The sequence below is a fragment of the Macaca mulatta genome, chromosome 4 (assembly GCF_049350105.2).
Source record: "Macaca mulatta isolate MMU2019108-1 chromosome 4, T2T-MMU8v2.0, whole genome shotgun sequence".
Taxonomy (NCBI): Eukaryota; Metazoa; Chordata; class Mammalia; order Primates; family Cercopithecidae; genus Macaca; species Macaca mulatta.
Window position 1 is genome coordinate 154097331 of NC_133409.1, and position 13403 is coordinate 154110733.

A 13403-nucleotide genomic window follows, 5' to 3' on the forward strand; every position below is an offset into this window, starting at 1 on the left:
ATAATATCAGTATCACAGGAACTTTTCCAGGACACCCATTGTAATTCATCATTAATTGGATGCATGCTCATATATTACACACCTCCCTGCTGTCTGCCTCTCATAGCAGGAGCAGCCATTTCGTTTGCCTGCTGACATGCTTACCCATTTAATTTCCAGAGATGACACAGTGTCAGCGTGACCCAGCCCCCTGTGTGTGCCCTGATGACCTAGTTTAATAAAATCTGGCCTCATGTCAAACAGACCACAGGTTTAATTCCTGGCTACAGCAGCTACATAACAGTACGTGTAAGAGAGTGGTGCATGGAAAACTGCACAGTATTAGGCACCATTTAAAAATGAACAACAAAGAAGCTTATATGGTTTCTATCATCTTAAGACAATTGCCCATGTGACATTTACTGAATCCACCTACCCCTTTATCTCAATAAACAATATACTAAAATTCTGGGCTCTGGATCTATGAATTTAAATATTAAAATGTGTTTGGTCTGTTTTTTTCTCTCCTGTGTTTTCTACCTAAGGAAAACGATGAATTAGGGAAAAGATTTAAAAAAACAAATGAACAAATTCTTGAATAAATGGTAGTGAAAGAAGTAAGTTAGAGAGGCATTCCCGTATAAGGGAACAGCCAAACGAAGGGTCAGGGACATAATACAGCCTGGGAAATAGGGTATCTGGCGACTAGTACATGGGATAGGAGAAAAAATAAGGCTCTGGAGGCTGGTAGAGGCTGGATTACATTTCTGTGAAATATATGATTTACAGTCCAGAGATTAACAATCTTTTCACTCTACAAACTTTTTAAAAATGTCCAAAACTGTACGAATACCCACATGTTAGTAATTATACTTTTAATATCTGTTGATAAATAGTGAAAAAGGTCATAATGAATTCATCAGTAATTTTAAATAACATTTCATTTTATTCATTAAAAAAAGACATATAAGCCCTCAAACACAATTTTGGTATACAAGGTCTTGTTTATTATATATTAGTCATTATTTTGGATCAACTCAGAGAAAAGTACACAGCCCTTTTTGAATTACTTAAAACTTAACTTTTGTTACTAATAATTGGTTATAAATTAGGGCATGCTTTATTTAAATACACTCAAGCACTGAAAAGGAATAGGTATCTGTGTTCTAGAGCAGGCTGTGGTAAACTGGGAGAACAGGCCAAATCCAAAAGCTTCCTGGTTTTGTAATAGAGTCTTATCAGAACACAGCCAGACACATTAATTTATGGATTATCAAAGGTTACTTTCACACTGCTACGAAGACAGAGATGAGTGGCTGACAGAGCCCATATGACCACAAAGCCCAAAAGATGTATTAACTGGCCATTTAAATAAAAAAAGAAGGAAAAAAGCTTGGCAATCCTGTTTTGTAGTATGGTGAATTATAAAGAATTGCTAAATGATATCTTACATTTGCTCATGAAGTTAACCTTTGATTTAATAACGTTGTATATTTGATCACTCATTCTAACACTTGATAGCAAATGACTTTTTATTTCAGCTATTCACAAGAAGGGACATTCACCAGCAGTTAGTAATTAATGATATCTTTTCCATCTTCAATTAAACAGAGAGTTCACAGAATTCCATCTGGGGCCTGCTTTCAAACTATGCACACTTGACAAAAGGAAAAGAGCTCAGATCCAAACAGGACACGGGTATCAGTGTTTTATAAATCAAAATTTCTCACCCTTAGCCCTATGGACATTTTAGACCAGATAATTATCTGTTGTCAGGGTCTGTCCTCTGCATTTTAGGATGCTCAGTAGTATCTTTGGCCTCAGTGCACTAGATGCTAATAGCATCTCCTTTCCCCCTAAGTTGTGACAAGCAAAAATACCTCCAGACGTTGTCAAATATGCCCTAGAAAGCAAAAGTGCTCCTGGCATAGAAGCACTGCCATAAATCAGGGCATACTGTTATATCAGGAGGCATGTTTTATTATGTAGGAGTAAGCCTACAGAGTCAGTGAGACTAGCAGCAGTCATTCCAGGGCACAAAGCATAGGTGCGCACATACAAACACAAAAGCACAAGAACATATGCAAACATATTTGATAAAATGTTTTTAGTGTCCTTTTGTTTTGTTTTATTATGCATGGTTTTAAATTTTCATTTTTATAAGAGAAAAGGTCATTTTGACATGTTGAACTATCTTTTTCAGAGCAATGTTATTTCATTTAAAAATTTTTTGAAGGAGAGATTTTACTTAATTTTATATTATTAAATATTAAGGCATGAGGTAAAATCTGTGGAAATGAGAACGTGAGGTAAATGCTCAGTGATTCCAATTGCATTCACCTCTCCACCATGGCATCTGCTGCTTAGGGAGGCTGGGTTATCCAGTTTCTGGATCTGGGTGTGGGGATGGGATAGTCAGATGGGAATGGCACGAGTTGGAGAAACATGGGTAAGAAAGGGTGACAGGTGAAGTGCTATCTCTGAGGTAGGTTAGAGTCGGACATCTGGTGGAAAGTTGGGGAAGGAAGGAGCCTTAAGGTGATATAGCCTAGGGCTTTCCCAACTACTTTGACAGCCATTTGTTCTGTTATGAAATCCCAATGTCACTTGAACAAGACCCTCAGTGGGCCTCATCTTGGCTCCATTACTTTCTGAAAGTGTTTTCTTCATCTTCTGTTTTGTTCTTGGGTTCAACACCAGATGGTGCCAGGAGACCACAATGCATCCAGCAAATTCTTCCTGTCATATCCAGCCTCCTCTGCCTTACCCAGAGATTCTTGGGTTTTATTGGTGAAATTTCTCCTAATTCCCTTCCTCTGCCAAATCCTCCTATTTCTCTGTTGAAAACAATAGTAATGTCTTCCCTATCATAAAAATCCTTGTGTGCCTTTATAATCCAAACATATTAGATGACTGTACAACGACGATACTTGTCATTTGTTCTGTGACTATCCTTTAATATATTAAAATTTATTTCTTTATAAATAAAAATATATTTCAAGTAATAATAACTGGTTGAGTTTGCCATTTTATATAATTTGGAGAGTTTCTGAGGTCAAGAATTTAGAACTATGGAACTCAACACTGAAAAGCCACCAGTGAGGGCCAGCACATACCCAGAAGTTATTGTTTTGGGAATGGTCTGTCAATTTGGGGTCCGGGGTTTAGTGGATGTGCATGTGGAAGAAGGAGAAAGAGAAAAGAGTTTTGAATAGCTAGAGCCTTCTGTGATTGAGCAAAATAACAGTGTGTTTACTGGGCCTTTTACCTTAAGACCTTGGTGAGTTTCTTAGCCTAGATTCTCTAAAAATCAGAGCTTGAGGCAAAAAAGGAAATATTAAGGCTTTATTTGGGACATACAAATAGAGGGCAGCAAAGGTGAGGAAAAAAGGGAACTGAGAGAAGGGAAATATGAAGCAAGGTGAGGTGATGCATTTTCACACTGGCTACCACTTCTTGAGAAACTTTAAAAGGCTGCCTCACAGATGCTTTAATCTGCTCTTGCCACCCTCCTTCAGACAAGGTAGGAGGAGGAATCTTGCTTTGGGTGAAAGAAAAAGAAAAGAAAGTATTACAGTATATCAAAGTAGAAGGAGCTGTGTCAATGGCTGCTAATATAGTAGGTCAAGTGAGATGAAGATTAAGAACTGACCATTGGATTTAGCAATAAGGAAGTCTTCTGTGACACTAAGAGAGGAGTTTTGCTAGAGAAAATGAAGGCAACAGCCACACTGGAATGGAAGCAAGAGAGAACAGTAGGAGACAACTTAGAGACAGAAAGCATAGAAAACTCATTAATGGTGCTTTGCTGAAGGCAGAAAGAAATTATTCAATAGCTGTAGGGAAAGAGGGGGTCAAGAGAAGGCAGAAAGAGTTTTTTTCTGTAAGATGGATGTAATTGGAGCATGCTTGTGTTCCATGGTAATGACCTATAGAGTACACAAAATTACATAGCAGGAGAGCAAAGGAGAACTCTGAAACAAAGTCTTTAGGTTGGTGAGGGGATGGATCCAGGGCAGCAGAGGATTGATCAGCCTTTGCTAGAACACAAACAGTTCATCAATAGGAACCAGACAGAAAGTAGAATACATGGATATAGAAGTAGCTGGGTGTGTTGAGGTAGCATTGAAATCTGATAGAAATTCCTTTCTGATTTCTCCAATTTTCTCTGAAGTTTTGAAAAGCAGGGGCATCAGCTGGGAGTGAAGAAAAGGAAAGGATGTGCACTTGGATAGAGAAGAGAAGGTGTGAACAGACACCTGGGAAGAGGGAGAGTACAGAAATTATGAAATACAGAAAACTAACGATTTTCTTTTCTGGATTTTCCTTTTGTTTTGTTGCATTTTGTTTTTTTTCAAAGGTTTATCTGGTGATATGTTATGATCCTGGGGGAGGAAGAGCTGAGCTCTACATTTGGCTGGCTCAGTCTGTCATGGTATTTCCCCATGGGTCTCTTTTTTTTTTTTTTCACTATATCTCTAACTATTTTATCATTTTCATCAAACGACTTCTTAAAACAATTGAAATAGTCATTTATAAAAGTCATTTGTATATAAACATTCTATTGTTTTCATACCTGTGTTTTAACTACAGTAAATACAGCACTTGATATACAGAAAGTTAGTTCCAAATGTCTTCGATTGTTCAACTGCCTTTATAAATCTCCCACTATAACTTATTTAAAAAACAGAATATTGTACATGTACTATCTAGAAATTAAAATGATTTACTCTTCCCCAACATTTAGATAATACATATTTAGAAAACACCATCCTAAGAGTTTTAATTCTATTAAGCTTCAATTTGAACTCCTGTATGACAATTTAACAGCAATGAAACTAGAATAGAGAGAACTTTTAATTACTTTAGGACAACAGTGATATGGCTGTTTTTCCTGGATATTAAAAGTAGGTTCAGGGCCAGGTGCGATGGTGGAATCAACCAGGAAGGTTATCTTCTTCTCCTATAAGATGTATAAATATGGAAAAGACCTAAAGTTTTATTTCATTTTCTTGATACATATCAGTAATTATTTAATCTCTGTCCTGGAGATTTTGAAGCTAACTTTCATACTGTGCATGTTCTCGTCCAAAGATGCTTGATTTATTTTATATGCTTAATATGATTGTAAGTGTCCCTTTTATTCTTTTCAGATAATTGACTATATTTTGTTTGTGTCCTCTCCAAAGGTTTTTACAAAAGCATAAATCAGATTATTCAGAGCTATCTAAGTAATAGACATGTTCTGATTTGTCTATTACATCCACTCTAACATACCTGCATCTTTTTTATCTCCTCCAAGTGTCAGAGATTTGCTCTGACTTTTCTTGTTCCTTGGAACTTGTTCTGGATGTTCTGAGTTCTGACTCATTCTAAGTTATTTCTGTTTATTGAAATATTTTCAATATGTTTATTTCTGTTGGCTTAATCTTTTATTTCATCCTTCGGTTTTTTGTAAAAGTTAGTTTGGGTTTTCCCAAAGATGGACGTTTTCATCCAAACTCGACTTTATTCCTATGGCAAGTCTTCATTCATGTGATATAATTTTAAAGTTATTTTGGCTTTATCCGTTTGGTACTGATGGACTTCGACATATCTTCTAGTGACTGAATCCTTATTTTAATGTCAGACACAAATCATTATGAACATTTAGATTCCTTTTCCTTCCATTTTTTTTTCTAATGAGTCCAGTTTAAACTGAAAGAGTTAGATCTTTCAAGTTTTTAATTAACTAACTGCCTTTAAATTTGGAGTTCTCGATAAATTGTTCTCAAGACTAGACTCAATAAGAAAAAAATCTGTAACTTTTCCTATACTTTTAAAATCAGTTTAACCTAACCAAAATCTTCACATTTTTTTCTACCTAGAACAGAACTTCTTATGGAAAACACATTTATCCCTATTTGGATAAAGTCAGCTTTTAACTATTAAAAAACTTCAGATATAACTGCACTTACCGCCGTCTCCCATGTTAAGCCAGAGAGATCTGCTGTGAGTCTCATGTCTCCTGGTAACAGACATGGCCTCACTCAGCTTCTTCAGAACTTGTATACAGTAAAACTTTATAGCCGTAAGCAGGTACTCTGTAGCACCAGCTCTGCCTCAGGTTGCCAGGACCCCTCTATTCTACAACACACTGTAGAGAACACTGTGGAGTATTCTGCTCAGAACCTAAACCAGTGCCTGGCAACCAAGAGAGACCAGCAGTGTGGGTTGCGATACGGGAAAATAGGCAGTGCTTCCCAAACGTTTTCATTTCATAGCACACATAAGTTAGATGTACGAGGCTGACTTTCACCAGGAAAGATTGGCCACTGGGACTTTGTTCATCCAAGGCCACATCCAGCAATCCCAAAATCTGGGAGGATAGATGTATTTTTACACATGTGCTATTTGGGAATCACTGACAAAGACTGTCTGATGAAAATGATGTGACTCAAAAGCTAAAGACTTTATTCAATTGATGGGCATTGGGACCTCCTTACTGAAGCCAGATCCGTTTTTATAGGATAGAGGATGTAGAGTACACATCCTCATTACCTTGTTTTGGCTAAGGCAACAGTTTTCTACTTTAAAATCTCAGTTGGGGGCTTATATCTGCTTTCATGCCCCTTTCATGTCAATAATCATCAGAACAGTATTTTTTGAGAATGATTTTTGCAAGCCTTGTGGTTTGTCACTTAGTCAAGGTTCATTGGGTGGGGAGAGAGAGAAGAAGAAAGAAAGGAAAAGAGAGAGGAAGGGATGAAGAAAAGAAAGAAGGAAAAAAGAATAAAAGATTAAGAAAGAATAAGAAAAGAGGACAAAGGTAGAAAGCAATGGGGAAACTGGAAACTTCTGTCTTGTTTGTTTTCATTGTTTTACAGAGTTTACATGCCCTCCTTCATGGTAAATATTTTCTTAATGTAAACATTGTTTTAGACCCATAGGTTCTAATACTCCAAAAAAGTTAAACAAAGGCCTCCCTTTGGCAACCTGTCCCTTCTTGTGTTTGGTCAGATCTCAAGTGTAGAAGAAGGAGAATAAAGGGTCTCGTAATCAACAAGGGCAGACAGCAAGATCTAGTAGAGGGTAAAAAACAAAACATACTGCTTCAGGTCCAATGCTCTATGCTCCTTTATTTTCTTAAAGGCATAGGAAGGTCCAGTGCTGGAAAGAGACCTGAAGAGATATATAGATACTGCTACAATAACAGTAATGGAGAGAAACAAAGCAGTAGAGAGACAAAAAGAGATAGAGAAGCAGAGAAACAGATGAAGAGCATATGGATAAAGGTAGAGATCCATGGAGAAACAGATTTGGAGACATAGGGAGAGAATCTCAGAGAAAGCCAAGAGAGTCTCTCCTGCTTAAACAGCTGCAGTGCTCCTCTGTTGCTCTTAAAGTCCAAATACAACACTTTGACCCACAAGACCACATCAACCTCTCCAGGCTCAGTTAATAATACTGTCCCCCCGATTGGCATCCTATTGTCAAAACAGTTTCTTACTGTCTCTAAGTCACCACTGCTTTCCACATATTTTCTTGCACACACTAAGAGATCAATAAATATATTTTCAATGAATGACATACTATCTTGAAGTTGATGAGAAGGCATCGAAGGATGACTACTTTCTTTTCTCTGCCCCAGGCTACAATCTACATGGAATATGCATACTCTGACAGTACAAGCATAGAATCAAAACCCAGGTCTCTGATCCACAGAAAGTTCACTGCTGTCTACCCCTAAGTACAATCCTGCTATCCTTACCCACATCTTTGTCAAAGAGGCCAGCCTCTTTCCCTGCCCACCACCTCTCCCCTCCCCTACCCAATGCAGCCACGTCCATGTTCATACAAAAGTTAAGGTGCGTATGTAAGGGGTAAAGGTCAGTAGCCTGACTGAGAAGCCAGTATGTATCTGTTAAGAAATTAGAAATTAGTTTTCTGTCTGTTAATAAATTAGTATCTAAGTTAAGAAATCAGATCTCACCAACAGTGTAAAAGCTGTTTCCTATTTCTCCAAAGCCTTACTAGCATCTATTGTTTCTTGACTTTTTAATAATGGCCATTCTGACTGGTGTGAGATGTTATCTCACTGTGGTTTTGATTTGCATTTCTCTAATAATCAGTGATGTTCCTTGTAGATGCTTGATATTAGACCTTTGTCAGATGGATAGATTGCAAAAATTTTCTCCCTTTCTATAGGTTGTCTGAGTTCAACCATCGTGGAAGACAGTGTGGCAATTCCTCAAAGACCTAGAACCAGAAATACCATTTGACCCAACAATCCCATTACTGGGTTTACACCCAAAGGAATATAAATCATTCTATTATAAAGATACATGCATACATATGAACTTTGCAGCACTATTCACAATAGCAAAGTCATGGAATCAACCCCAATGCCCGTCAATGATAGACTGGATAAAGAAAATGTGGTACATGTATACCATGGAATACTGTGCAGCCATGAAAAGGAACAAGATCATGTCCTTTGTAGGGACATGGATGGAGCTGGAAGCCATCATTCTCAGCAAACTAACACATGAACAGAAAAGCAAACACTACATGTTCTCACTTATAAGTGGGAACTGAACAATGAAAACATGTGGACACAGGGAGGGGAACAATACACACTGGGACCTGCCAGGAGTAGGTAGGGAGAGCATCAGAATACATAGCCAATGCTTGTGGGGCTTAATACCTAGTGGTGGGTTAATAGGTGCAGCAAACCACCATGGCACACATTTACCTATGTAACAATGTATCCCGGAACTTAAAATTAAATTAAATTTTTAAAAAAGAAATTAGAGGCTGGTCATGGTGGCTCATGCCTATAATCCCAGCACTTTGGGAGACCGAGGTGGGTAAATCACGAGGCCAGGAGTTCAAGACCAGCCTGGACAAGATAGTGAAATCCCGTCTCTACTAAAACTACAAAAATTAGCTGGATGCAGTGGCAGGCACCTGTAATCCCAGCTACTCAGGAGGCTGAGGCAGGAGAATTGCTTGAACCTAGGCAGCAGAGGTTGCAGTGAGCTGAGATGGCACCACTGCACTCCAGCCTGACTGACAGTGAGACTCCATCTCAAAAAAAAAAAAAAATAGATCTCCAGAAACAACTCAGTTAGGTCACCTTAGGTTGCTCATGATCTCTTGGCCTACTACCAATTCTGTCAACTGCTCTTGACCTTAACTACAGACCCAACTCTGCTAATTGTTGGAGAGAAAAGCCTCCTATCTTCCCAGGATTATTCAAATTTTCTATAATTTAGATACAAATCCAACCCCCAGAGAGTTGGTTCATGAGATCCATAAAGAAATGCAAACTAATTTTTAAAAGAAAAATAAATAATCCATTGCTTATTGTAATCTGTAATAGCTAAACTGAAATTAAAAGAGAATGCCAAAGCAGATCTTAATGCTAGACTAAGTTCAGATTTTGGTGAGTGTGAACTCAGACCACTAACCTCAAAACCACCCCAAACAGAAAAATTATGTTGGGAACAAGAGAAATTATCTCTACGATCTCTGATCCAAGAGGGTAGTTAACATGAGAGAAGGTATATTAGTCCATTCTCACACTGCTAATAAAGACGTACCTGAGACTGGGTAGTTTATAAAGGAAAGAAGTTTAATTGACTCACAGTTCCATAGGGCTGGGGAGGCCTCAGGAAACTTACAATTATGGCAGAAAAGGAAGCAAACATGTCCTTCTTCAGATGGCAGCAGAAGAGAGAAAAAGAGCAAAAGGGGAAAAACCCCTTACAAAACCATCAGATCTTGTGAGAACTCACTCACTATGATAAGAACAGCAGCATGGGGGGTAACTGCTCCTATGATTCAATTACCTCTCACTGGGTCCCTACCAAGACACGTGGGGATTATGGGAACTACAATTCAAGATTCGATTTAGGTGGGGACAAGACAAAACCATATCATTCTGTCCCTGGCCCCTTTCAAATCTCATGTCCTCACATTTCAAAACACAATTATGCCCTTCCAATGAGTCCCTCAAAGCTTTAAATAATTCCACCATTAACTCAAAGTCCAAGTCCAAAGTCTCATCTGAGACAAGGCAAATTCCTTCTGTTTATAAGCCTGTAAAATCAAAAGCAAGTTAGTTACTTCCTAGATACAATGGAAGTACAGCACTGGGTAAATACACCCATTCCAGATGGGAGAAATTGGCCAAAACAAAGGGGTTGCAGGCCCCATGCAAGTCCAAAATCCAGCAGGGCAGTCAATTCTCAAAACTCAAAAATGATCTCTTTTGACTCCACGTCTCAAATCTAGGTCAAGCTGATGCAAGAGGTGGGCTCCCATGGCCTTGGGCAACTCCATCCCTGTGGCTTTGCTCCCCTACTGGCTGCTTTCACAGGCTGGCATTGAGTGTCTGCAGCTTTTCCAGGCACACAGTGCAAGCTGTCGATGGATCTACCATTCTGGAGTCTGGAAGATGGTGACCACAGCTCCACCAGGCAGTGCCCCAGTGGGTACTCTGTGGGGGGGCTCCAACACCACATTTTTCTTCTGCACTGCTCTAGCAGAGATTCTCCATAAGGGCTCTTACCAACCCAGCAAACTTCTTCCTGGACATCCAAGCATATCAATACATCCTCTGAAATCTAGGTGGAGGTTCTTAAAGCTCAATTCTTGTCTTCTGCACACCCACAGGACCAACACCACGTGGAAGCTGCCAATGCTTGGGGCTTGCACTCTCTGAAGCAATCTGTACCTTGGCCTCTTTTAGCCAAGGATGGGGCTGAAGCAGCTGAGACACAGGGCACCATGCACCAAGGCTGTATAGAGCAGGGGGGTCCTGGACTTGGCCTAGGAAACCATTTCTTCCTCCTACGCCTCTGGGCCTGTGATGGAAGGGGCTGCTGTGAAGACCTCTGACATGCCCTGGAGACATTTTCCCCATTGTCTTGGTGATTAACATTTGGCTCCTCCTTACTTATGCAAATTTCTGCAGCCTGCTTGAATTTCTTCTCTGAAAATGGGTTTTTCTTTTCTATCACATTGTCACTCTGTCTGAGCAGGAGTGAACTGAGGGGGAAGCCCTTGCTAGACCAGTGTTGTTAGCTGCAGTGTGAAGCAACACAGTGGCTGAACCTAATGTTACTTCCAAAGTTGAAAAAGTTTGGTTGTAAATGGAGAACAGAAATAATAGCTAAGAGCAAAGCAATAAACAAATGGGTTTTGTAATGAGGGAAATCTAATATTACATCAATACTGTGAAAGAGTCTAAGAGCAAGAGATGGTATTGTTATAAGTTTCATGATGTTGATTATTTTATATGTTTTATCTACTATTATATAACTACCATCTAAAATGTAATAGGTATATAATAGGAAAGCCATAAATATCTATAAGATGAAAGAATAATTGGGTCTGATAAAAAGATAGCCATTTTGTTACAATAAGGCCTCAGAATGAAGAAGAATCATAAGTCTATTCCTGTAACTGGGGGCCCAGAATATCAAGGCTCAAATTGAGAAACTTGCACATACACTCTTACCTTGGTAACAGCACCAGAGAGCAGTAAATGTGGACTTTGGCATGGCAAATGCTTTGCATTGGATAGTGAAAGGCACATTAAATGTCAACAGTGGTGATGTTGAGACAGAGAGACACAGCAATTAAAACCAAGACCTGCCAGATTACAGTATAGGGGTACATATACGTTGCTCAAGAAGTTTCTGTCTCAAAACTTTAGAAATCTTCTTGTGACTGAAAGCACTGGTGAAGCTTGTAGGAAAATAGAACAAAAAAAGAATGAAATAAAAAGGCATGAAATGTACTACTTGGTATTTTATTTTGCAAGTAATGTGTTTCTTGTGTCTTCTCCTCCTCTCCCATTCAATTGCATTGTGTCCTTTTCAAGACAATAGCTATTAAGTATATTAATTTCTATACCATACTGTGTCTAAATCCACAATATGAAGAATTTAAGGCCCAATGAATGACTGATAAAGGGAACTGAAATCTCAACCTGAACAGAATGCAGCTTTTTCTCTCCTACTTTTGGCTTAGGAGGTGTATCTCCAGCTTTTTGTGATGGAGTAACCTTGTTAGTTATTCTAGGAATCCCAGGTCCTCCTCCCCAATCTTATTAGTGCTCCCTTTACCTCCTTGTTCCTTAGAGTGTAGATGAGGGGATTAAGAGTTGGGGTTACCACAGTGTAGAAAAGAGTGAGAAATTTACCCCATTCATGAGCATAGTGAATTTTTGGTTGAAGGTAGACACCTGTGACAGTGCCATAAAAGAGAGAAACCACAAGAAGGTGAGAGGTGCAGGTGCCAAATGCTTTCTTCTGTCCCACAGTTGACTTAATCCTCAGCACAGCCTTAGCAATAGCACCGTAAGAGGAAAGGATAATGATCAAGGGCACCACCAGGAGGATAACACTGGCTGTAGACATCTGAATTTCATTGTAGGTAGTATCAGTACTGGAGAGCTGAATCAGAGCTGGGACTTCACAAACGACATCATCCACCATCCGATGGGAGCAGAAGGGTAACAGGAGGGTGGCAGGGGACTGGATCAGAGACTGGGCCAAGCCAGTCCCCCATGCCAGGATAGCCAGCTGCAGACAAAGTTTTCGGTGCATGATCGTGGTATATTGCAGTGGATGACACACTGCTACATAACGATCCACAGCCATGACAACAAGAAGGACACATTCCGTGGCCCCAAGCCACAAAAAAACATAGAGTTGAATGGCACAGCCAATGTAGCTGATGCTCTTTTCTGGGCCCCAGAAGTTAATCAACATCTGTGGAACACAGCTGCTGGTGAAACATAGGTCTACCAAGGAAAGGTTGGAAAGAAAGAAATACATAGGGATGTGGAGTTTTGGATCCTTCAAGGACACAAGAACTATGACCATATTTCCTGCAAGAGTCAAAAAATAAAAAATAAAAATGACCCAAAAAAGTATCTTCTCCAAATGTGGCTTGTTAGAGAAGCCCAGAAGGATGAAATCACTGTGGCTGTCATTGCAAATTATAATCATAGCTACTGGGGCAAATACCTCTCTGGGAAATGTTTCAAAAGTAGTTGCTCAAAAGCCTGTGATGGTTCCAGTACAGACAGGAAGAAGGGTGGTATATGACTTGTTTGATTCCTCTCTACTCAAGGATAAGATTTTCACCAGCTGTATTTTGGGAAAAAATGCAAGATTTAGTGAAGTGCTTTAATCTTTGATATTCATCATTCACTCTCTCTCTTCTTCTTTTACATCCTCCTCATATTTTGTCTCTGATTAAAATTGTTCATTATAAATATTATATAAAATATATGTAAGCACCAGCTAGTAAAAAATCACTTTGCTAAATATTAGATGTGTTCCATCTGCTCTCAAAGAGTATACCTTTACCACATTTATTACATAGTTCTATTCACTGCATATTAGCTTTATAACTCTTTCTCTATT

At 39.0% G+C, this 13403-nt stretch overlaps 1 protein-coding gene and 1 long non-coding RNA gene across 2 annotated transcripts in view; both read right to left on the reverse strand.

The window, feature by feature from the left end:
* The window catches only part of LOC114677651 (uncharacterized), a 93462-nt gene extending 87447 nt beyond the window's left edge, over positions 1 to 6015 (reverse strand). Inside the window, exon 1 of the long non-coding RNA XR_013416924.1 lies at positions 5937 to 6015. This is a non-coding gene — a long non-coding RNA (uncharacterized LOC114677651). The remainder of the gene's footprint in view (positions 1 to 5936) is intronic.
* Positions 6016 to 12047: 6032 nt separating this feature from the next.
* LOC707620 (olfactory receptor 2H2-like) lies at positions 12048 to 12983 on the reverse strand. Its single transcript, XM_015135659.3, has one exon. It carries the CDS (start codon positions 12981 to 12983, stop codon positions 12048 to 12050), a length of 936 nt encoding a protein of 311 aa, XP_014991145.3.
* Positions 12984 to 13403: the final 420 nt, after the last annotated feature.

Bases quoted from the DNA above. Each gene is read 5' to 3' on its own strand.
- LOC707620 (XM_015135659.3), bottom strand. From the start codon at position 12,983: ATGATTATAATTTGCAATGACAGCCACAGTGATTTCATCCTTCTGGGC.